This window comes from Cygnus olor, chromosome 10 (assembly GCF_009769625.2).
Source record: "Cygnus olor isolate bCygOlo1 chromosome 10, bCygOlo1.pri.v2, whole genome shotgun sequence".
Lineage (NCBI taxonomy): Eukaryota > Metazoa > Chordata > Aves > Anseriformes > Anatidae > Cygnus > Cygnus olor.
The window spans coordinates 22,513,721-22,536,699 of record NC_049178.1 but is presented as its reverse complement, the minus strand read 5'-3'; the positions used below and the strand labels follow the sequence as shown (position 1 = coordinate 22,536,699).

Genomic DNA, 22,979 nt, shown 5'->3' with positions numbered 1-22,979 from the left:
GAGCTCTCTGACAGGACACCTGCGGCTCATATGCCATTAGGCCCCACCCGGTACCCTGCCCCAATCACCTGGGAAAGAGGAGGGGCAAAGCACAGGAAGGGATAAAGAGAGCAGCAGCTGCGTTTTTTATTTCGCTTAGCTCAACAGTGTGTGGAGCGTTACTAGAGGCAACAATTCCTGTGCTTTTGCTTCAGTCCTGATTATTGAAACGACAATATGACCAAGTAGGTAACTAAAACTGTTTTTGACTGTAGTTAGCTGAAACCTTTCTTTACATAGGTAGAAATAATCTAGGAGTGTAACAGATTACAAACCACAAAAATACAATTCAATGTAGTAAAATAACTCACCGGAGAAGTAACGTACCTTAGTAGACTATCTAAAAAACAAAAGGCTATGCAGATGGGTTCAAAACAGCCAACCCAATCGAGATCTGAAAAGGGTACAGACATTCTCAAAAGGAGCAGGGAAAAAATAATGGCATAGAACAAGCCGGAAAGAACGCTAAGCAGATTTAAAAGATCTGTAAGACCTCAGGAGGGACCTGAGCAGAGCACGTAGGTCTTTGGAAAGTGGGGGAAGGGAGGACGGGTTAGCCAGGGACTAGGAATACTAAGTAGAGGAGAAAATGAGTGTTGTGAGCCTGAAGTGTGTACAAGCATCATAAAGAGGGCTCCTGAGAGGACGGGAAAACAAAGGGAAAGCTGCTTACCTCTGAGAAGTCGTCCTTGATCTTTGTGCCACGGACATTTGTCTTGCGTGCTCGGCTCACGAGTTTAGGGGTCCCCGTACGTTGAAGGCTTACCTATGAGAAGTCCTACATGGCTCTACCTGCGTTACTGATTTTTTTTGCCAGCAGGTGGTGGCAGAAAATCCTGAGAAGTGGCAGACACAGCTTCCCAAACCGTTTTCTCAATAATGGAAGCAGTGCGAACCACGTGGAAAGCCACAAGTGCAGCAGAAAAATGCACCCCACGTTGTCTAGGGGAGGAAATAACTGCCCTGAGCAACGTGCCCTTTCCAGGGTGAACCCAACGTGCCCAAGGCCTTGGGGGGCGGGCAGAAAAGGAACCCGAGACTCTTAGTATGTCTCCTGAGAATCGCAGCTTACAGTTACTCCATGTCTTCTGGTCTTGCAGGATGAGGCAGAGGTCTAATTAATTCCTTCTCCATCTCTCTGGAAAGAGCTTTTCTCCTGTCTGTGACAAAGGAGAAAAATGTTATGATCGTGGGAGTCATTATACAAAGCCACACTCTGTGAATTCACTATTACAGTTAAGATCGTTTTTAATCAAAAACACCTCGGCCGCAAACTGCAAACTCGGCTACCACTGCAAACATAGCGCTGCACAAAAATTCAACTCAAGGTAGAGGAAAGGGCGAGCTAAAAGGACGAATGACGTGACCAAAGGCAACTGCAACAACCATCTGGTAGATGGTTGTCCACAGCCCTCGGATTTCATGGTCGTCTTTCCTGAAGAATGAATCCTGGAAGAACAGAAAAGATACACAACGTGTCCACAACAACTTTTGAGGAGACTACTGAAAAGAAAAACAAAAAAATAGAAACAGCAAGCAGCTAGTACGTCAGTTTTGTTAACAGAGTAACATACTAGAAATTTCCACGTTCTATGTAGCCCCAAGGTGGTGCTGGGTACATCCACTGATATTAATGGGGTGGCACAATGTAAGAGATAGTTAATAGACAAGGTACACCTGAGGTGCACAGATTGCATATTCCAGGTGACAAAAAAGGCACAGCTTGGCACCCAGTTTGGATCAACTTGCGTATGAGTCTGCTGATACGTGAGTATATACTGCAAGCAGAAAAGTCTTTTACTCCACAGACTCAGTTTCATTTATGTATATACATACATATACATATGGGTATGTATCTCTCTCTCTCTCTATATATATATATATAAACAAACAAACGTTGGGAACTTTATAACCACTTGAGTAACAATCATTAGCTATGCCTATGCTGAAAGCCAGGACTATGCCTAAGTGATTAAGTAAACACGGAGCCTTATCTGTGAAATGCTGAAAATGCCCCATAACCACTGGGGGGCTTACGCACGGTGTACATAATTTTTGCGCAAACGTGCCTCTTAATACACAAAGAGGAGGGGCGAGGCGGACAAAGATTTTAGGGACGCGTCAAGACCAGAACAGCCACTGGGCAATCGCTCAGATGTGCAAAGCTCAGCTAAAACTCGCACAAATCCACCAAGGGAAGGAGGCTACCTGCTTGGCTGCTTAAAATAACCTCTACAAAGAACGTATTACAAAATCAAAAACGAAACCATCATCCAGAAAAGCAAACGTCTGGAATACAAAGGGCTAAAACTGACAGCTGAGGTTTGATTCTTTAGCAATGTCAAAGGTCTTCAGATCCTACCTGACTTCTCATGGATGGTGGTGTGGCAGCACAGAGATGAGGGGAGCGGGAAGATCGCAACAGGCCAAACGCGGTGTTGGGCTCCTAAAGGAGCTGGTGGGATAGCACTGACAAGAGTGAGACAGGCTGTCAGCCTTCTGCACGAGCTGAAGAAGAGGAGCGCAAGTGTCCGAAGAAGCTGTTTCTTCTCATACTTCATTTAATACACACCGTCTTTAAATCCAGGGCGTCTTCTTAGGGAACAGATAAAGAGGTAGAGTTAGCGGCTCCAGGGACGCTTCAGGATCTTATTTCTTTCTATAGTTAGCTGCTATCCATAAACCCGGACCAGTTAAAATAGAGAGTTATATTAAAAATTCTGGATAATAACAAAAGTATGGGATTTAAAAAACAAAACAAAAACACGCTTGCACAGAAAAGAGGTTAAATTATCTCATTCATTTCCCAATTCCCCTGCAGACTCTACGCTCAGCTCCTCTTAACTCACTTACCTATCCAAACGCAGGGCAGATGCATCAGTTCTCATCATTCTTGGTAAAAAGACATTTTCACGCTTGCTCTCAAATATCATCTCTTTCCAGCACACTTTCCTGCAAGCTATGCTAATTCCTCCAGGCTTTTTAATATATGCTAGAAACTTCACTGTTTTATCTTAGCGACCATCTTGGTGGGAGTCACTGACCTGCTGTCTTTGATTCTGCTGTCTTCACAAATACAAATAAAACAGTACTTCAGTGACGCTCTGTGACAAACTAGGTGACACACGCATCGACCTCTTACATAAGGAAGGAAAGAATTTGTAGACAACATCCAGAATGTATTACTTTGTTAGATATCAGAGAGGTGGGGCAGAATGATAGTGCTACACAAGACTGTGCCTATGCTCCCCAGGATCGTACACAGTTTGCTGGAATACAACAAACAAAATAATAAAGTAAGGTCACTGTGTGGAACATGTTCACTCACTCCATTATTACTGTGAATGACAAGAATATTTTAGAAAGCATTCTTTTAAATCCGTAGAAAATTTCGGATTTATCTCAATTCGGCTTCATGAAAACTGAAACGTGCAGTGCAAAGATCATCTATAAAACCTTTAGCAGCTGAGCTTTTTAGGCACGGATTTGGTCACCTTCCTGGATAATATTCGGCTCTCTCTGCCTTCCCCCAACAAGAAAAAAAGCTTAAAGACCACAAACGGGGACTTCTGGGAGGTGTGACTCCATTTGTCACCTTACCTAATACACACTGTTTCTTCGCTATGCTAAAGTTTCACCATGACTGCATAAGAGTCTCACTGCTATTGTTTCTGTCTGAGAGTTTGACAGGCTTCCCCAAATTGGATTAAACGAGCATTTTCCGTTGTGACGGACATCAAGGCCAACGATGTCTCTTGTCGGCTGTGGAGTCCTGCTGGCACTATCACCAGCTCTCACACAACCCCATCTAGCTTTTGGGGTCCGCCCCATCCGTCCTCAGCGGTGGGAAGTTCTTCCAGAAGCACACAGACCGTTATTTGTTCCTAGGTGGAGCTGAGGCTCTGTAAGGCTTTGATTTTTTTTTTCCCTCACTCCCCCTTTATTTCCAAGCTTAAACTTGCATCCAGCGGCAACCTGCGCCTCCCGGTGCGCAAGGCCCGGCCCCGGCTCGGGGAAAGACCAGCCGCGCACCCCAGAGCCCATGTGGCCGCCCGGCTACACAGAACTACAGCTCCCAGCATGCCTCTGGACGGAGCAGTCCATCCAACCCAGAGGGGAGTCGGCCAAGCGCACACAACCGCCCCCCCCCGCCGCCCTCTCTGCGCCCGCCCCCCCACCACGCGCCGCTTCCCTCTACACCATATATGTACAATTTTACTTCTTTTTCAACCATTTAATTTCTCCCGTCTTATTTTCTTTTTTTTCCTTTTCTTATGTTTCAAGAACCTGTGATCTTTGTTTTACTGTTCCCACACTGCTCAACCTGTTTTTCCTCAAGCATCTGCCTTATTTTGGAACAGTGAGGCCTTCCACTGTCCACTTACCCACGTAGCATTTCTCCTTATTATGACTACACAACTACCTTGGAATACAGAAAATTAGTTCTCTACTGCAAAAACACAACTTAGTTTCTCACAATTCCCCCCTCTTCTTTCCTTACTCCTACAGTTGTTTTTGCACCTCTTCACATAGTGCACTCTTGAGTTTTTCCAACATTAAGGCGCAATAGTCTTCTTTGGATGTCACGGGGGGTGGTAGGTGTACAATGCCATTAGTTTTACAATACCAACAAATAGTTGTTTGTGCCAATTCTATTCAGGTAACCACGAAGTTAGTTTCTCCCAAATGTTTCTAAGTGCCCAGGAACTGTCATCTTGAGCTACTCTATGTAGGATCTTTCCCCCCCACACCCCCCAATATACTTTTTTTTCCCCCCCAAATATCAGTCAAATTCGTCCCATTTGATCTACGTATATACAGCAACAAGCATTAATTACAGTGCACGCTCCTCCTTACGAGGTTATTAATGAATCTAATACTATTCGATTCTACAGTACTATTTTTGCAAACTTAGCAAACTTATTTTCTAGTTCTTCAGTCATAGCAGAGATATTTACAATAGCTTTTTCTAATTCACCCACCCCTAACCAAGGTAAAAACCACCTTGCAAAGCTGTGAAATACTAGAGAATTTTACTAGAGAATTATCTGGAGTCCGCTTAATCCTGCGTGTGGTCTCAAGGGGGCTTTGGCTTTGTGGGTCTTCAATAATAGTTACATTTGGAATTATTGCCTCCAGGGTGCAAGCTCCCTTCCATCCCAGGGGCAACACCTTCCTGGCTTTATTGCCACGTAGCCGGTACCACCTCTTGCCATTTGGGACAGGCCATCCAGTTACAGGATTCTCATGTTGCATCTGGTGTGCGCTACGTACATTAGCATTCCTGTGGCTACCATATTTGGTACAGTATGGATTATTCCCTGTATGGATAGTTCCACACCCAGGGTCAGTACTATCGCCCCCGAGTTTCTATCAATGTTGTTTAAAAGGCACCTTCGATAACACGGTATATTGTAGCCAGGATTATGTGCGGGGAGTGTGAGAAACACTCCGTAGCCAGTACCTTAGGCTCAGGCGAGGATCTCAGTGAAGTAGTAATTTATTCACGATCGCAATGGCACGCGTCCCACAAGCAGGAGCGCACCTGCTAGTCACATAGTCACATGCCGTGATAGGCAAGCTGTATGGTTACCTATAGCTGTAGAGAATGCAGGGGGAACCCTGATACTGCTATCACGCAAGGAAGGGAACAGCAAAGAGAGAGACTTACAGGCCTCATTTCCCCAGGCAGTCTTTTCTTGGTACAATGCAATCATACATCGCATCCCCTGGGAATCCCTGGTCCACCCCAATGGGAAGGGCACTATCTGGGCAATCGGTCGTCCCGAGGCACAAGCATAGCAATTGCTATGGTTGAGACTCTGGACAGTATATTTGACCCATTCTATCCAGGCATTCACATCCCCATACCCTGTTTCAATCTCAAATGTTTGAACTGCCACATTTCAAAGAGGGCCTCCTGTCTTCTCTCCTGTTTTCTCCTTGAGCTTCTCCCTTTCTCTGATGGCAATAGAGGATCGTTTCCATACAGCTGTTCTCAATCTGGCTGTTGGGTCTCTCCCAGTTATTTGTTCTCTCTGCTCAATTGTCATTGGGCATTTAAATCTCCACAAGCTAACACCTCACAAGCATCAAACATGACAGACTGTGGTACATAACCCTCTGTCACATTCACCCCCTATTCTGACGGGGTATCCCGTCTTACTATTATCTGGTCATGCCTTTTCCAAGTTGCCAATTGACCAAGGCCTCCTCTGAGGCCCACAATCACTAGAAACAAAATTAATAGTTGATTTTTCCCTGTCATTATTTTTAACCCTTAGGTTTCCAAATAATTACCAATACAAACAGTAAGATACATGTACACTACTACTAGAACAAAAACCCCTTGGGAGCACTTCGATTCGCCATAGGCCAGTCCTTTCTCTCAATCACGAGTCACACTCATTAGTTACCTGTGAAAATAAAAGGTTAGTTTACAATTGTAAGCTTTTATCCTGCTCAGAGTCCACTACGAGATTTTCCTCTTCAATTTCAACTTCCAACAAGTCTTCTGTAGGAACAGCTTCCCAGGTACTAGGGTCGACGGATGCCTTCACTCGAGTATAGTGAGTCCAGCCTTTTTCTGCAGTTCTTACGGCTGTTTCAGTGGTTAGTAGTACTTGGAATAGTCCTTCCCATTCAGGCCGGAGTTTTGATTCTTTCCAGGTCCGAATCAGGACCCAATTTCCTGGTTGATGGTGGAGAATGGGGAATTCCAAAGGTGGGGTTTGAGCCAACAACCCACGGGTTCCGAGAGATGACAAAGAAGAGGACAACCCCAGAATACAGTTCTTAAGAAAACTCTCTCGTTTCGAATTGTGGTATCCCATCCCTTCTGCCCAGATAGGGGAATCCGAACAGCATCTCATACGGTGAAATTCCTAGATCCTTTCTCGGTGCTGTTTGAACCTGGAGGAGTGCTAAAGGTAATCATTCTACCCAAGGAAGTTGGGTTTCTAACACTAATTTAGTTAATTGCTTCTTTAATGTCTGGTTCATTTGCTCTACCTTCCCAGAAGAGGAGGGGTGCCAGGGGGTGTGAAAATTCCATTCAATCTCTAAGGCCTGCATTAACCCTTGCAGTACTTGTGAAGTGAAGTGACTTCCTTGATCTGAATCAATGTTTTCAACTATCCCACATCTAGGGACTATTTGCTCCGGTGATACCGTAGCCACCGTGTTCGCAGTGGCAGATACCGAGGGGAAGGCTTACACCCATCCAGTCACGTGGTCAACTAGGACAAACAAGTACTTAAGTCTCCCTACTTCAGGTAATTCGGTAAAGTCTACCTGTATGCTTTGGAAAGGTCAAATCCCTGGCTCCCGTCCCCCTCTAGGTGGGTTACGGATGACCTTTTTATTTACCTTTTGACATATGGTACATCCTCTGCATATTTGCTTCGCTAAAGTGTATATTCCTACACAGACATACTTTCTTAGCACAACATCACACATTGCTTGCACCTCCCAATGACTCTCTTGATGTAAGACGGTTAATATTTGCCTCATTGGTGCTTTATTCAGCACTTCTCTCCCAGCAGGGAGCATCCATTTTCCATCAGACTTCGTGGCTCCTGATTCCTTAAAAAAAAAATCTCTCTCTTCAAACTTTTTAATTCTGTCTTAGTTTTCAACAATTCCCTGAATCCTCTCTGGATTTATTCTTCGTTTTCCCTCAGACATTAGATGCCTTAAATACCTGACTTCTCCTTCTACATATTGTCATTTATTTTTCAATACTCCCAAGCCCTGCTTTCCCAGAAAGTCAAATAGCTTCTCAGTAGCTTCCTTCACAACTGTTTTCTCCTGTCCTGACAATAAAAGATCATCTGCATATTTGTAACAGTAATACCTCCTCGGGAGGTTGTAATCGCTCCAAAATCTGTTCTAGAACTTGCCCAAATAAATTGGTGGCCCTGTAAACCCCTGAGGTAAAACTGTCCGCCTGTATTGTTGCTTCCGCCCCCATTTCCGGGTCTTTCCAGTCAGAGGTGAATAGATCTTTGCTCTCAGGGCCTGAGAGCACTCCATTAATAACACTGTTATTCCAGCCTAACAATTTGCTATTTGAATGCCCAATATCATCATCAAATCCCTTCCCAAAAAGTTAGTCCCTGCCTTTGGTACATACAGTAATTGCCCAGCGATCATTTTATCCCCTACTCTCAGCCTGGTATCCCCCAAAAGTGGCACTGTTATCCCAGCCCCTTCTACCCCCATCACTTTTAGGGTTTCATTAGTTAATTTAATCCCTGATACTTTACAAGCCAGTAATGATCTAGCTGCCCCAGTGTATTGGGTTCACATAGCAAGGTTTGGGGGGGGGAGGGGGAGCAGGCTGCCCCCCCAGTACTTGGGAAACTGACCAAACACCACAGCAAATATACCAAAACTTCTAGACTGTTACTTAGATAATGCCTTCATCCTCTTTCCCTACTCATTCAACTTCAAACAGCTCTGTCAAACACTACATACCACACCTTTAACACCTTCAATAACCCTTTTTAACACTTCTATCTTTCTCCAGCCCGTACTTTCCCATTTTCCTTCTCTCCTCCTTCTTCCACTCTGGATATTCCTATTTGAAGTGGCCAGCCTGGCCACGCTTCAAAGCCTGTCCCTGAGCTTTCCTTGCCTGCCATTCCTCCATCTCTCTTCCTCTCCTTTCCATCCTGGCCCTGACTCCCCCTGAAGATTTTCTTCCTCTTTCTCCAACCCTCTGCCTCACTACCTGCTACACTGTCAATACCATTAGTTTCGCTCTCTGCTTTTCCTTCTCATCTCCCCTCCCGATATACACCTCCAGGGCCTCCCGCAGGAGGGCCCCCCACAGTGACTGTTCACTACATCCCCCCACCTTCTGGAGCTTTTTCTGTGTATCTTGCCAGGCTTTAATCACAAAATGAACTTTCAAGAGACCTTGGGATACCAGGTCCTTGGGATTCATCCACGAGTACTTTCTCATTCTGACCCCAAATCTCTCATATGATTTCTGTGTTGTGCATTATTATTATTCCAGCCAGGATCAGCAAGTGGGTATTTCTACCCTGCCGGTATTACCCCTGGTCCTGGAGGATGAGCTCTCTCCCATTTTTGTATAGCAGCTCTCCTCCCAATCATTCCCATTTCTTTCCCTGTAAACAACATACTTATAGACATAATTCCCCCTCAAGAGTATAAGTTAGGTCCTAGGAACTGGTCTAATAGTTCAGCTAGCCTGTTGGGGTCCTCAACTAAAGACTTCGTCTCCTCCTTAAAACTCCTAACCTCTCTGCCGGTAAGGAGAGGGGGGAGTTCACCTAAGAGGATAGACAGTTAGTGTTAGTACTGTTAGTATCAGGGAAGGCAAAATTCTCAGCATCTCTTCTACCTTGTTCTAATTCTTGCCAGAGCCTAGAGTACGCTCCTTCTCTAGGGATAGTGTTAATTACAGTCCCTGTCTCCCTTCCTGGAGCGACTGCTGCTGCCACCGGTGCAATATTAGGATTATAGGGAGCGTAACTTGGCTCCTTCTCCAAAAAAGGAATCTTATTGTTTACATATAAATTTAAAGCCTGAATTTTCATCAGACCCGTATTTTGGCCAAAATACTGCTGTTTCCTCAATTGGTTCTTTTGTCCTGACTGATACACAATATTTAACCTTTTTTTTTTTTTCCTTTTATCATCTCCTCTGATTTTGATATTATTTTTCCAATTTCTTATCATTCTTCAGGAAGACCTGTCGGTAGGCACTCCCCCAGGGATATCTCCCTGTCCTCTGGAACTCATATTTCCCATTTTTCCTAGCCCTTATCAATGTGCTGCTACAAAAATTTCCCTCCTGCAGGGTACCACACGCTAACGTTCCGATTCTGGAAAATGGGGGCGTACTGCCAAGCACTTTACCGTGCAAGGTTTACTGTACACCAAATTTCCCTGGTGTACTGCCAAGCACTTCCCCATGCAAGGGCTACCGTACACCAAATTTCCCTGGTGTACTGCCAAGCACTTCCCCATGCAAGGGCTACCGTACACCAAATTTCCCGAGACGCTTCCTTTCTCTCGCTTATCTCACGCTTCGGCTGTCTCCGGCCACGCCCCTCGCGGAGCTATGGAACCGCGGGTCAGGACGCTCCACACTCGCTTCGTACAAAAGTATGTCTCAATCACACGTCACACGGAGTCTCACCCAACCCTCAAGGCAATACTTAATATTTCTTACCTTGGTCTCTGCACAGAGTTACCGGATCGATTCCTAAACCCGGAGTGCCTACCTTCTTCCCTTCCCCACTACTTCATGGATCCTGCCTCTTTAATCAGTCTCAGGCCCTCTGTCAGCTCTCCACAGAACTGCCTCTAACAGATCCTGCTAGTTGTTACCTCAAAAAGAAGGACGTACTGATCTCTACTTGGAAACGCATCAGTCCATAGACTCTTAACCACCTAAAGACCCCTGCAACTGACTGAAGGAAAACCAAAGCACTTACCCCAAAGTGCAGCCCAGGCAGAATGAGCTCTCTGATGGGATGCCTGTGACTCAATTACCATTAAGCTCTGCCTGGAACCCAAACCCGATCACCTGGGAAAGGGGAGGGGCAAAGCATGAGAAAGTAGAAAGAGAGCAGGAGGAGCAGCAGCTTTTTTTTTTCCCTTTATTTTTTTCTGGCTTATCTGAACAGCATGCAGAGTGCAGACAGGGGAACTGGTGTCTCTCTAGCAGCAACAATACCAATGCTTTTGCTGCAGCTTTGAATATTGAAATGACAATATGAGAAAGCAAGTTACTGAAGCTAACTGGAATTAGCTCAACCTTTCTACTACACAGGAAGAAAAATCTAGCAGCATAACAGATTACACCCGAAAAACAAAATCAATGTAGTAACATCACTCGCAGGAAAAAAAACTGCGCATGCGCGGACCAGCGCCGCCTGCAGCACCCGCTTTTTCCCGGCAGGGGGCGGCAGAGGGCGCCCGGGGGCGCCACCGCGCATGCGCAGCGCCGAGGCGCCTGCAGTACCCGCTTTTCCCCGGCAGGGGGCAGCAGAGGGCGCCTGGGGAGCCACTGCGCATGCGCGGAACAGCGCCTCGTGCAGTACCCGCCTTTCCCGGCAGGGGGCGGCAGGGAGGGCGCCCGCGGGCGCCACCGCGCATGCGCCGCCCCGCGCCGCGTGCAGCACCCGCTCTTCCCCGGCACGGGGCGGCAGAGGGCGCCCGGGGGCGCCACCGCGCATGCTCTGCCCCGCGCCGCCTGGAGTACCCGCTTTTAATCGGCAGGGAGCGGCAGAGGGCGCCCGGGGGCGCTACCGCGCATGCGCGGAACAGCGCCGCCTGCAGTACCCACTTTTCCCCGGCAGGGGGCGGCAGAGGGCGCCCGGGGGCGCCACCGCGCATGCGCCGCCCCGCGCCACCTGCAGTACCCGCTTTTCACCCGCAGGGGGCGTCCCGAGGTTAGCAGGGACAGCTTCCCAGACCATTTTCTCAGAAAAAGCACAAACGAAAACAGCAGAAATTTGCACCCCACGCCGCCTCAGGAAGGAAGTATCTGCCTTGAGCAACGTGCTGCTCACGGCTGGGAAGCTGAGCGATGGCAAGCTGAAACAGTACATTTTTTTATCAGGACAAAAACGGCAGGGAGATAATAATAACGAACCCAACGTGGGCAACGGGAAGCTCAGAGCCCAATGACCACAACTCCCGGCTTGCTGGGGGAGAAGGTGCTCCTGGCGGCTTGACACTGCGGGCACAGCGGAGCCAGCCCCGGGCTTCCCGACCTGCAGCCCAGCACCCGCAGACCCGTGCCTGCCACCCCGTGCCATCCCTGCCTGGCCTCTCCCTGCCCCAGCCGCCAATCCCGCGGGACCCGGCCTCCGCAACGCCATCCCCTGCCCTGGGGCTCCTGCCGGGAACCCCCAGCCCCCCCCCCCAACTTGCGCTTCTGCAAGCGGCCCCCACCACACAGAGCAGTCCCCCCCAGCCCGGGGAGCAAAGACAGCACCAAGCTGGCCCCCCACCCGGCAGGGCTGGCCCCACACTCCGAGGGGTCGTCAGCATCCAGCTGCCGACGGACAGGGGGCCACGCCCCCCCCCGGCCACTGCCCCCTCCACACCCACCCCGCTACGGAACCTGCACCCACACGCAGACGGCGACAGCCACTTACCGGGGCGGCAACCACCAAAGGGGGCAGGGGCCAGAAAGCAAACTTTATTAAACTGCTGTGCAGGACTCCCGGGAGGGGGGCTGCGGTGGGGCTCCCTGCCCGCTCGTTCTCCCCTTCCCCTGGCGGGCAAGGCAAAGAGCGGCGTCCATCTGTCCGTCCCTGCGTGGGGAAGGGATGCTGGAAGTGGGCTTCTCACTATCGCTGCTTTGGGTAGTTGCGGAGTAATTGCCTGAAGTAACTAGGCAAATTAAACTCATATTCACCTTTTAAAGAAAGCGTACAGCATTGAAGCAGCTTTCAGGGTGGAGGGCAGCTGCGCTACCTCAGCGTTCCCTAGGCCTCCAACTTTACATGCTATCACACTAGGGGAACTCGGTGTGCTGATGCTAAGGAAGGGGACGGAGCGTAAAGCAGAGTGGAAACACCACGGATAGGCTCTGCTACCAGATGGGGACCCGCTGCTCTTGTGCACACTGAGACCGATAAGCTGCACGTTTGCTACCCTGAGCCAACGACCTGTCATGTTCTCAACAAAACACTGTACTGTGGGGAACTTTTGCTCATTCTAGTATCATCATAATACCAAAACACACCTCCATCCCAAAAGCTCCATGCCTCCAAGGTGCGACCACCCCTCGCTGAGCATGTGCTCTGAATTTCTCAGACCCCTCTACCTTTAAACGAAAGCAAGAAAACTTTTCACCAATCATAACCAAGGTATGCCTGACTAGAGTCACTCAAGCCTCACCTAAAGGAGAGAAAATAATGTAAACTGTCTTATGTGAAAGGGGATGTTAGGGAAGATACCATCACGAAGGATACCTTTCTGACTTCTGGGATCAGTCGATGGGCTGAGCCTCTCTTCCCGCCGCGCTGGGACGCCGTGGGGTAATATTTGAACTCTTGGTTGTACCAGGTGTCTCCTTGGAAACTTAGAAATCTCTAGAGTCTTTGTGCCTTTTAACGTGTTAACAGCCAGGACGAGTACCTGTGTATTTCATGTGTGTTCGCTTGCTTTCGCGGACAGTGGATTTATCACCAGCGATCCAAAGAACCTGTGTCCTTGTTGCTGTAATAAATTGCTGTTCATTGCATTGTTCCTAGCCGTGACAGTTCTCATTGAACGCGACTAGAGCGAGGGTGTGCTACGTTATTTAGGTGAATCCGTGACCGTGATAGTTCAGTACCCTGAATCCGACCAGAACCATAACAGTTAGTCAGCTATGCCCCTTAACGCGACAGTATTTCATAGGGAAAAGCATTAATCCTAAGATTTCCCATGCCTAAGGCCCTGGGGGGCAGGCAGAGAAGGAACCCAAGACTCTTAGCCATGCAACTCCTGAGAATCGCAGCTTACAGTTAGTGAGTCATTGTCTTCTGGTCTCACAGGATGAGGCAGAGGTCTAATTAATTCCTTCTCCATCTCTCTGGAAAGAGCTTTTCTCCTGTGACAAAGGAAAAAAAAAGTTGTGATCATGGGAGTCATTACACAAAGCCACACTCTGTGAATTCACTACTACAGTTAAGATCATTTTTAGTCAAAAAACACCTCGGCAGCAATGTTACCACTGCAAACATAGCACTGCAAGAAAAATTCAACTCAAGATAAAGGAAAGGGCGAGCTAAAAGGACGAATGACGTGACCAAAGGCAACTGCAACAACCATCTGGTAGATGGTTGTCCACAGGCCTCGGATTTCATGGTCGTCTTTCCTGACGAATGAATCCTGGAAGAACAAAAAAGGTACACAACATGTCCAGAAAAGCCTTTGGGGAGACTACTGAAAGGAAAACCAAACCAAAAAACTAGGAACAGCAAGCGGCGTGTACGTTGGTTCTGTTAACAGAGTAACACTAATGTACTAGAAATTTCCACGTTCTTTGTCCTCTACCTTGAAAAAGTCACCCAATTCTGTCAGTGTTCACCATCACCTTTTTTTTTTTTTAATTTTTTTTAATTTTTTTATTTTTTTTTAATTTTCACGTGGACATCCAAGGAAAACATTTCCTTGAGGAAAAGAGGAGAGAAAAAAAAAAGAGAGGGATGAGGGGGGAAGAAGCGCAGCCATTCCTCTCCCCGGTAACGTGAGCAAAAAGCTCAGGCGCTCGGCAACAATGTGCTTTGAAAGACAAAACACAGAAGAAACTGCACGTTATTTAATCTCAGCTATAGAGTCACGTGTATTTGTACCTGCTCATTTATTCATCTGCCAGTTTATTTTGCTACAGATGCTACAGAACGTAGAGACCGCAAGGTTACTATTACCTTTTGTAACCGATGCGATCTTCGGTAGGAACAGCTATCTAAAAGAGCCAACAAAATCCCCTTCATCGACAGCCATCTGAACTTTTATCGTCTAACAAAACAACAGTCCTACAAACATCCCCTGGGATGCTCAACTTCAGAAACTTTCCGTTCAACTTGAGGCAGAACAAGCCCTTACCCTAGACACCTTCACCTGGCTCTCCACTGCTAGCAGGGTAGCGCTCTGATACCGTCCAGTACGCGCTGCAGCCTACTCGCTTACGCGTATTTACTGCGGCCTGGTTCGATACGCTCACAGAGAAACCCATGAAAAATCCACCCTTTCTTTGAGAAAAGTAAATAAATACATACATACATACGACACGGTAAGGAAGAAAAGCTGAACACACGGGATGCGGTCCTTTGCCGAGGGGCACATCCAACATCAGCACAAGGAGCTTTGGGGCACGTGAGCGATCATCTGCACCAGCCATCGGGACAAGGCAAACGGACGCACACGAGCCTCGATTTAAAACAAAAAAAAACAAAAAACAAAACAAAACAAAAAAACACGTTAAGTTCCTTTATAGTTTATGGAAGTAACAACCTACAGCTTAGATGCAGTTGGATTGCATCAGCCTAGGGACTGCCTCCTTCAAAATGCACAGGGGGGTAGGGAAACCAGTCTCGAAAACCTGTTGCCTAACAGGAGACTGTTGCCTGCTCCTCCATAGGTTACGTTCTTCCAAGCATCGTCCTGTTCCTGGATTTTACCAGCCACAATGCGATGGTCCCACTGGCATGAGTCGGGGTCACTTCGCACGGGGTTTATTCGACGCTGAAGTAAGTCTTCTGCGGGTATAAGTAACGCAGCACGAGATGGAAAGTAAGCTAAGGTACCATCTGCGGCACAACGCTTGTGCGATATTGGACCTGAGGGGACCAGTCAAAGCCTGCAATAATCGCTGAACGGGTGGGTAAGCAGGGAGCCCTACGGGAAACAGAGCTCATGTTCTGCGAAGCTCTTTTCCCATCAAGAAGAGGACCTTTTCTATTCAGCGTCTTTACTGAACTTTAGGCTACTTCCTACTCGCTTTGGCAAGTTAGCCTTCGTAGAAGCCAAGAGATTTTAAATTGCCAAGCACCATTTATAGTTCTTGTTCTCCAACGACAGGGAATTTCAATCGGGGCACTACTTAATAGGAAAGTCTGGCTCTGTTTCACGCAAATCAAGTACCTAAACCACAGACAGGAGTTTGCAGAAAGAATACTTTAAAAGGTGAATTTAAAGAGAGGGATAATACTCACTTTTCCAAAATTTCTGCAACGACTGTGGCAAAAAAGGCTGAACCAGGGACGTCTCTATCATCCCCTCTAGGATTTAGCAACTCCATACAGTTAGGGGTCAAATACCACAGCTTCAACGCAAGACAGACAGGGACCTCGAAGGTCACGTTTCTGTCTGCGTACCGAGTTCTGCTGGAAAGACCCCCAGCCGCTCAATTCCCAAGCAACTTTGCCACGGCCAGCGCTTACCTGGAGTTTTGCTTTCTCTTGCTGCTCAGTACGGGCCCAAGGCCTCTTTTATTGCACACAGTTCAAGCACAACTCTTGGGACATAACCAATAGACAGACAGACAGAAAGAAATTGCCTCTCACGTCTGTCTTGACCGACCACAACCAGCGTTCTGGAAAGCCCGCAAGCACCGGTTTATTTCTAGGACAACTCTGAAAGCTGAGGCGGGACAAAGTTTAGCCTCTCGTACCACAGACTGAGCAACAAAGAGACAGCTCGACAGGCCAATTCATTCCAGGTCTAAGAAGCTCCTACAACTTGGCAGGCGCTACGCGGCTTTCCTTTGCGCTTCTCCGCACCGAGCAGTTCGCGCTTCAGCACATTCGTTTAAGCCTTTGAGCCTGGGCTGCAGGAAGTTTACGAGCACGCCTCGGTTTCATCCAAAGGTTGCTGCGACTTACCTGGACAGCTGGGACAGTCGGGCTGCTCTTTCTCCTGGGAAACCCGCGGCTGCAGCACGCCAGCTGCAGCTTTCCTCGGCGTAGCCGGTGCGTCACCTTCGCTCGGCAACAAACCCCGCAGGGGTCCTAGCGGCGGGGAGCTGCCTCTGCCCTGGTGAGCCGCAGAAAAAGGAGAGAGCCGGCTGTCAGCACGCGGGGAGAGGAAAACCTCCGAGGCGCAGCCCGGCGATCAAGCGCAGCGAGGACCCGCGCCCGGCCGCCGCAGCCCCCACCCCTCCCGGCCCGACGCTCCGGGGAAGCACCCCCGAAGGCTCTCGCTCGCCTCACCGCCGGCAACCGCGCTCGCAGCCAGCGGCGACCTGCGCCTCCCGGCGCGCACGGCCCGGCCCCGGCTCGGGGAAAGACCGGCCGCGCACCACAGAACTACGGCTCCCAGCATGCCTCGGGACGGAGCAGTCCATCCAACCCAGAGGGGAGTCGGCCAAGCGCACACAACCGACCCCCACCCCCCGCCGCTCCGCCCCCCTCTCCCCCAGCCCCCCGAAGCCCCGCGCAGTGCAGACCCCGCCGCACGCCCGGTCCGGTCCGGTCCGGCGCGGCGCCGCCCCCGCCCCGCACAAGGGCCATTTCCGCAGAAACCGCCGACCGCGTGGCGCCCCGACCGCCCGCTGCCTCGCCCCGTCCCGGCCCGGCCCGTCCGAGGGCAGCACCACGCCTCGGCATCTCGGCCCGGCCCGTCAGGTCCCGAGCCGATCCCGGCCGGCTCGGCCACTTCCGCCCTCAGTGCCGGCAAGCCCTGCACGGCACTTCTGCCCTCGGTTCCCAGCCAATCCCTGAGTGTTTGCACCCTCAGTGAAGGCACGCCGTGACGCCACTTCCGCCCTGGGTTCCCAGCCAATCACGGAGTGTCTCCACCCTGATTGAAGGCACGGCCTGACGCCACTGCCGCCCCGGATTGCCAACCAGTCACGGAGTGTTTCCGCCCTCAGTTAAGGCAGGGCCTGACGCCACTTCCGCCCTCGGGTTCCCAGCCAATCACAGTGTGTTTCAGCCCTCAGTGGAGGCACGCCCTGACGCCACTTCCGCCCTCGGTTCCCAGCCAGGTATAGAGCCTGCGCGGCTCCCGCTCCGGAGAAGGGCGCCGCCGTTTTGCCGCGGGCTGGGGTCCTGCGGCGCCGCCCCGCTCTCCCTCCTTGGGCGAGCCGGCCGGCAGGCATGGCTTCCCGGAGCAGCGCTGATGTGCGAGCTAAAAAAAATAATAATAAAAAAAAACCGCCACTCACAGCTTTATGCGTTTCCACAACTTAGGGCAGAGGTTGCCCTTGTAGTGCCTTTTTTTTTTCTTTTTTTCTTTAAAGAAGATCCGGGTATGCTTGGTCCTCTCTCATTGCTATGGCGGGTGTCCTGCAAGTATATCTGAGAAAAATCTCAAATAATTTTCTTCGGACAGGATCTTCTGTGAAGATATTTTATTCGCGATTGCAGTGGCGGGCGTCCTGCCAATTAGGAGTGCATTACAGTAAACAAAGCATAACCTTTTATTCCCTATTCCCTAACACCTGATCACCTCCCGTTTCCTCATTAGCCGAGTACTACAGGTTCACAAGCTACTCGACGCTCCTCTATACCATATATGTACAATTTTACTTTTTTTCAACCATTTATTTTCCTTTTTTTTGTTTTTTCGTTATGTTTCGAGAACCTGTGATCTTTGTTTTACTGTTCCCACACTGCTCAACCTATTTTTCCTCAAGCTTCTGCCTTATTTTGGAACAGTGAGGCCTTCTTCTGTCCACTTATCTACGTAGCATTTCTCCTTATTATGACTACACAACTATCTTGGAATACAGAAAATTAGTTCTCTACTGCAAAAACACAACTTAGTTTCTCACAATTCCCCCCTCTTCTTTCCTTACTCCTACAGTTGTTTTTGCACCTCTTCACATAGTGCACTCTTGAGTTTTTCCAACAATAAGGTGCCTTAGTCTTCTTTGGATGTCACGGGGGATGGTAGGTATACAATGCCATTATTATTACAATACCAACAAATAGTTGTTTGTGCCAATTCTATTCAGGTAACCACGAAGATAGTTTCTCCCAGATGTTTCTAAATGCCCAGGAATTGTCATCTTGAGGTACTCTATGTAGGATCTTTTTTTTTTTTTCCCCAAATACTTTTTTTTTCCCCAAAATATTTCCCCCAAATATCAGTGAGATTCGTCCTATTTGATCTACATATATACAGCAACTAGCATTAATTTACAGTGCACACTCCTCCTTATGAGGTTATTAATGAATCTAGTACTATTTTTGCAAACTTATCTAACTTATTTTCTAGATCTTCAATTATAGCGGAGATATTTACAATAGTTTTTTCTAATTCACCCACCCCTAACCAAGGTAAAAACCACCTTGCAAAGCTGTGAAATACTAGAGAATTTTACTAGAGAATTATCTGGAGTCCGCTTGATAATGTTCCACTTAATTGGGTCAAGATCCAATGTGTCCTGAAAGGCATTTAACTCACAGAGGCTTCACTATACACTTAAAGAAAGGCAGTAATAATCACCAAATGTTTATGCAAGTAAGTCCAGGTCCATACTTGAGCCTGGCAGCCTCTTTCAAGTATGATTTAATATTAGTACAGCAAGTGTCTTCTGAAAATTTGAAAAAAATGAAAGAAAGTTGAAAAAGTCTCAAGAGAAAAAAAAAAAAAGAATCTAGTCCTAGAAAATGTGCGTGTATGTGTTCCTTGTCTACCTGCGAAGTATGACTGCAAGTACCTCTGTAACAGACTCTGTTTATCATTTCATTATTCAGAGCTATCAGCCTGCACTAGCTTTATGAAGTTTCACTCTTCACCCTTTAGGAGTTCTGTGGAAGTTAGGCTGATTTTATAACTTCTCAGAAAGAATACATTTGAAAAAGGAACTTACTGTGCTCAATAAACCCCAGCATGCGTTGGTTCTCTCTCTCATCCTATCTCCTTTATTGTTCTCATTAATTCATGTGTTATTATTCACATCTTGTCTTCTTCTCTGTATACGCTGCTCAGACAGTGACCTAAAACCATGTACCACTACCAGTAGCCTCAGTGAAGTCCTAGTCATTTTCAGTTGTCCTACAATAATAAATTAAGAGTTCCTTTCAATTCTGTATCAGCATAGATCTCACCATGCATTACAGGAATGGATAAATACCGTTTTATCCGTTTTACAAGAAGCGATCACGTAAGATAACGTGATGAGTCACTGGCATAGCTTCAACAGCATCTACATTGAAGCACCATCAGCACAGCTGCCTGAGAACTCCTGGTAGGATGTTATCTCATCTGAGAAGAGGAACAGGTTGCAGTTCCTGCCTAGAGGATGAGGCAGTAAATGTCTGTCTTTGCTTTAAATTATAGAAGTGTCCTCTCAGTGTACATAGCAGTTGCTCAGAAATGTGACCCCAGCAGAACATAAACTATGGGCATGCAGAACAAGTGTCATTCCAATTTCTACCAGCAAATATGTTTTGTTTTGTTGTTGTTTTTTTTTTCAGTGGGAACAAGAAAAATCGAGACCTTCATGAAAAGTTTTTGGTTATGGGTGTGGTTTTTTTTGGCTTGGTTGATTAGTTAGTTTTGCTTATGGTTTCTACTCAGAAAAATTCTTTCTTTTTTACTCTGTAATGATACCTGGTCTCATCTCTTGGAGGGCAGAGATAGATACTTGCTCACTTGTTTATAGACACTGCATACAAGACACAAAACTGTTACAAAGCATAGCTGCCCAGTGACTTTGGTTTGAATGATTAGTAACTGAAGTACTGTGTGACAGGGGCTCATGTGAGGTCAGCACCACACTGTGTGGGGAAGTCATGGGTCCAGCCACATCTAAACAGACCAGGAGATGAGGATCAGATGCATAATGACATCAGTGAGGCAACTGATGGAAAAGCTTACTGTGAGGACCTTGGAGCCTGGCGCACCAGACCTGTGACCCTGTGCTCACGTGCCGTGCCTGGATCCCACTTTCTGATTTGGTGCTTTAAGACAGGTAAGAAGAGCTACCACTTCATGCTTCTCAGGGGCAAGAGGATATTGTTATGGTGAAAACTCTGGATCTTCGCTTTCTGGACTTTCTACTCATGAAGCAGCTGTGAATGCTCTTCTTTCTGCATCTCTGTTCTGTCCTTGTAGAATAGCCTTTCTGAGAGACACAGGAGAAATCTGGGGAAAATTTGTAGTAGTAAGAGAAGGAAGAGTCTGCTGTGGAAAGAGTTATCCCCTGTAGTTTGGATAGGTGCAAGATCTACAACTTACCTGAGAGAACTTCTCTTTCACTGGCTGCCACAACTGAATTTGAAATTTATGCAAGACTTGAAGCTTTGGGAATTTGTTTATCTTTGCCTTTTTTAAGTCTTGTCTTCATTTTCCCGTGTGTCTGTCCCTCATCTGCACCCACACAAACAGTATCCTCTCAGCAGGCAGCTTAACAGGAGATGAGTCAAGTCAGGAACATGAGGCCTCGGCAGAGCTTTGTAGGGGACTAGATGAATGCAAGAATGCATGTCTCTGTGTCACAAGATTCTAGTGCATTGGGAAGAGACTGGCTGAGGATGACCTACAGAGTAAGCAGAAGAACACTTTTGCTTTGGTAGGTCAGCCAGTAGGTGCATCAGTACAGTGGAACCAGTGCCAACTGGTGATGGCATGGAAAGCTGTTGTAAATGACACTGCCAATAAGCAGATCAGACACCTGTTGTAGTGGGAATTTGGCTTTAGGATTTTCTGAAGGAAGAAAAATGTCGTTGTTTGGAAAACCCCAGAGTGCTAATTTTTAGTTTGCTACTTTATTTCTAATGAAAGAACACAATCATTAGGTAGTATTTTGTGTGTTCGTTCATTCATTTTCAAAGTCTATGTAACAAGGAAAGGAAACAGACCACTGATCGAAATTCTGATTGGAAAGCCTGTGCAGTCTGTTCTTTCCAGAAGAGTTGAATCTCCTTTCTGGACACAGAGTGCAGAGGAACATAGGCTTGGTCTGAAAGGCATGAATCACTGCACAGAACTGTATTCCATAGGCAAGAGCTCTCTCTAAAATGTGAAAGGTTGGAATGAGGCAGCAAGAAAAACACCAATGAAAGCCACCAAGGTGTTTTTTTGTTTGTTTGTTTTTCCTGTGTTTTCAGGATTTGTTTTAAATACTTCCTGGATTTTCAGTTGAATCCGTAGGTTTGGAATTTGTCCCGAATTACACCCCTTCATGTTATTTCTACACTGCCTATATTCTTTTAATTTGTACATTTAAAGGTTGCTGAAAAAGTGAATCATCAGGACTTGGTATAAATACATTTTTAAAGAGCAAATGTTTGTGGTGCAGTGAGTAAATGGCTAACGCGCACACCCCTGCAAAGCCCCATCCTTGGGGATACTGAGCTCCTCCATAAAGATGCTGACTACCTACAGTAGCCCAAGGGAGACTGAGTGCTCAGGACTTTTGGGGAAATGCTCCACATTTCTCTGTGTGAGCCATGTCCTAGCATTTCTGGAAATCACCTCTATGTTTCAGTAATTGAAGGAGGGCATAGGGCTGACAAGAGGCCCCGGCTGGCAGCTTGGTGTGCTGATTTTATTCTTGGCTTCATCTGATTATTTTCGCTACCATGTTTTGTTAGTATCAGCAGGAAAGAAAATTGATGCCATAAACTATCCATCAGACTATAAGTTGCTCTCCATGTCAAAATTCTCAGTTATTATTCAGCTGTTACACATATCCTGTGAGGACTGACAATGTATGGTCAAGGGAGTGCAAGGGAAACTAAACAGTTGTCTGAAATAGACCGTGGCTTTTATCCCCTTGATCCTTTTTTCCCTACCTCACCCCTCCCTTTTTTTTTTTTTTTTTTGGTCCTCAAGGAGTAAAACAGGGATCTTTAAATAGAATGAAGGACACAAAAATACCTGCCATAAGAAAAATGTTTGTTGAAATGGCACACTACAGCACAAGCTGCAGTGGTAGAAATTGTGGATTTAAATCACTGACCTTAATGATGATTTGCTATCAGCAGTGAATGGTGGTTACCAGGGCTGTCAGGCCTGCCTGATTGCAAAAACTTTTTTTGTAGCGTATGTTATTTTACAGTACTATAGTGCAGTTGAGAAAAATAATTAATCCCATTTCACAACTTGCAGAGAGATCTTGATAAACTAGAGGGCGAGGCAATCACCAAAAATATGAAGTTTAACAAGAGCATGTGCTGGATTATGCACCTGGGACAGAGCATCCCTGGCTGTACGTGCAGACCTGGGGACGAGAGGCTGGAGAGCAGCCCTACAGAAAGGGATCTGGGCGTTCTGGTTAACAGCAAATTGAATATAAGTCTGCAGTCTACCCAGGCAGCCAGGAGAGCCAACTGTGTCCAGGGTGCATCAGGCACAGCATGGCTAGCCACTCGAAGGAAGTGATTGTTCCGCTCTGCTCTGCACTGCTGCAGCTTCACCTCAAGTACTTTGTGCAGGTTTGGGTGCCACAGTATAAGAAGGACATAAAGCTATTAGTTAGTGTCCAAGGGAGGGCAACAAAGATGG

General features: G+C 47.3%; 1 protein-coding gene across 8 annotated transcripts; it reads right to left on the bottom strand.

The window, feature by feature from the left end:
* Window positions 1–780: 780 nt before the first annotated feature.
* On the bottom strand, window positions 781–17,680 carry LOC121075423. 8 transcript variants are annotated; one of them, XM_040568668.1, is made up of 5 exons: window positions 16,976–17,478; window positions 16,403–16,553; window positions 14,798–14,948; window positions 13,554–13,626; window positions 13,250–13,370 (listed from the first exon to the last, which is right to left on the bottom strand). In XM_040568668.1, exons 1-5 carry the CDS (start codon window positions 17,123–17,125, stop codon window positions 13,362–13,364), a joined length of 534 nt encoding a protein of 177 aa, XP_040424602.1. In that variant the 5' UTR covers window positions 17,126–17,478; the 3' UTR covers window positions 13,250–13,361. The 8 variants fall into 8 exon arrangements, 6 of the variants coding, with proteins under 6 accessions (XP_040424606.1, XP_040424603.1, XP_040424607.1 ...); XM_040568672.1 differs by lacking the exons at window positions 13,250–13,370; window positions 13,554–13,626 and adding an exon at window positions 781–1,199 and having other exon boundaries at window positions 16,976–17,487; XM_040568669.1 differs by lacking the exons at window positions 13,250–13,370; window positions 13,554–13,626 and adding an exon at window positions 781–1,199 and having other exon boundaries at window positions 14,802–14,948; window positions 16,976–17,477.
* Window positions 17,681–22,979: the final 5,299 nt, after the last annotated feature.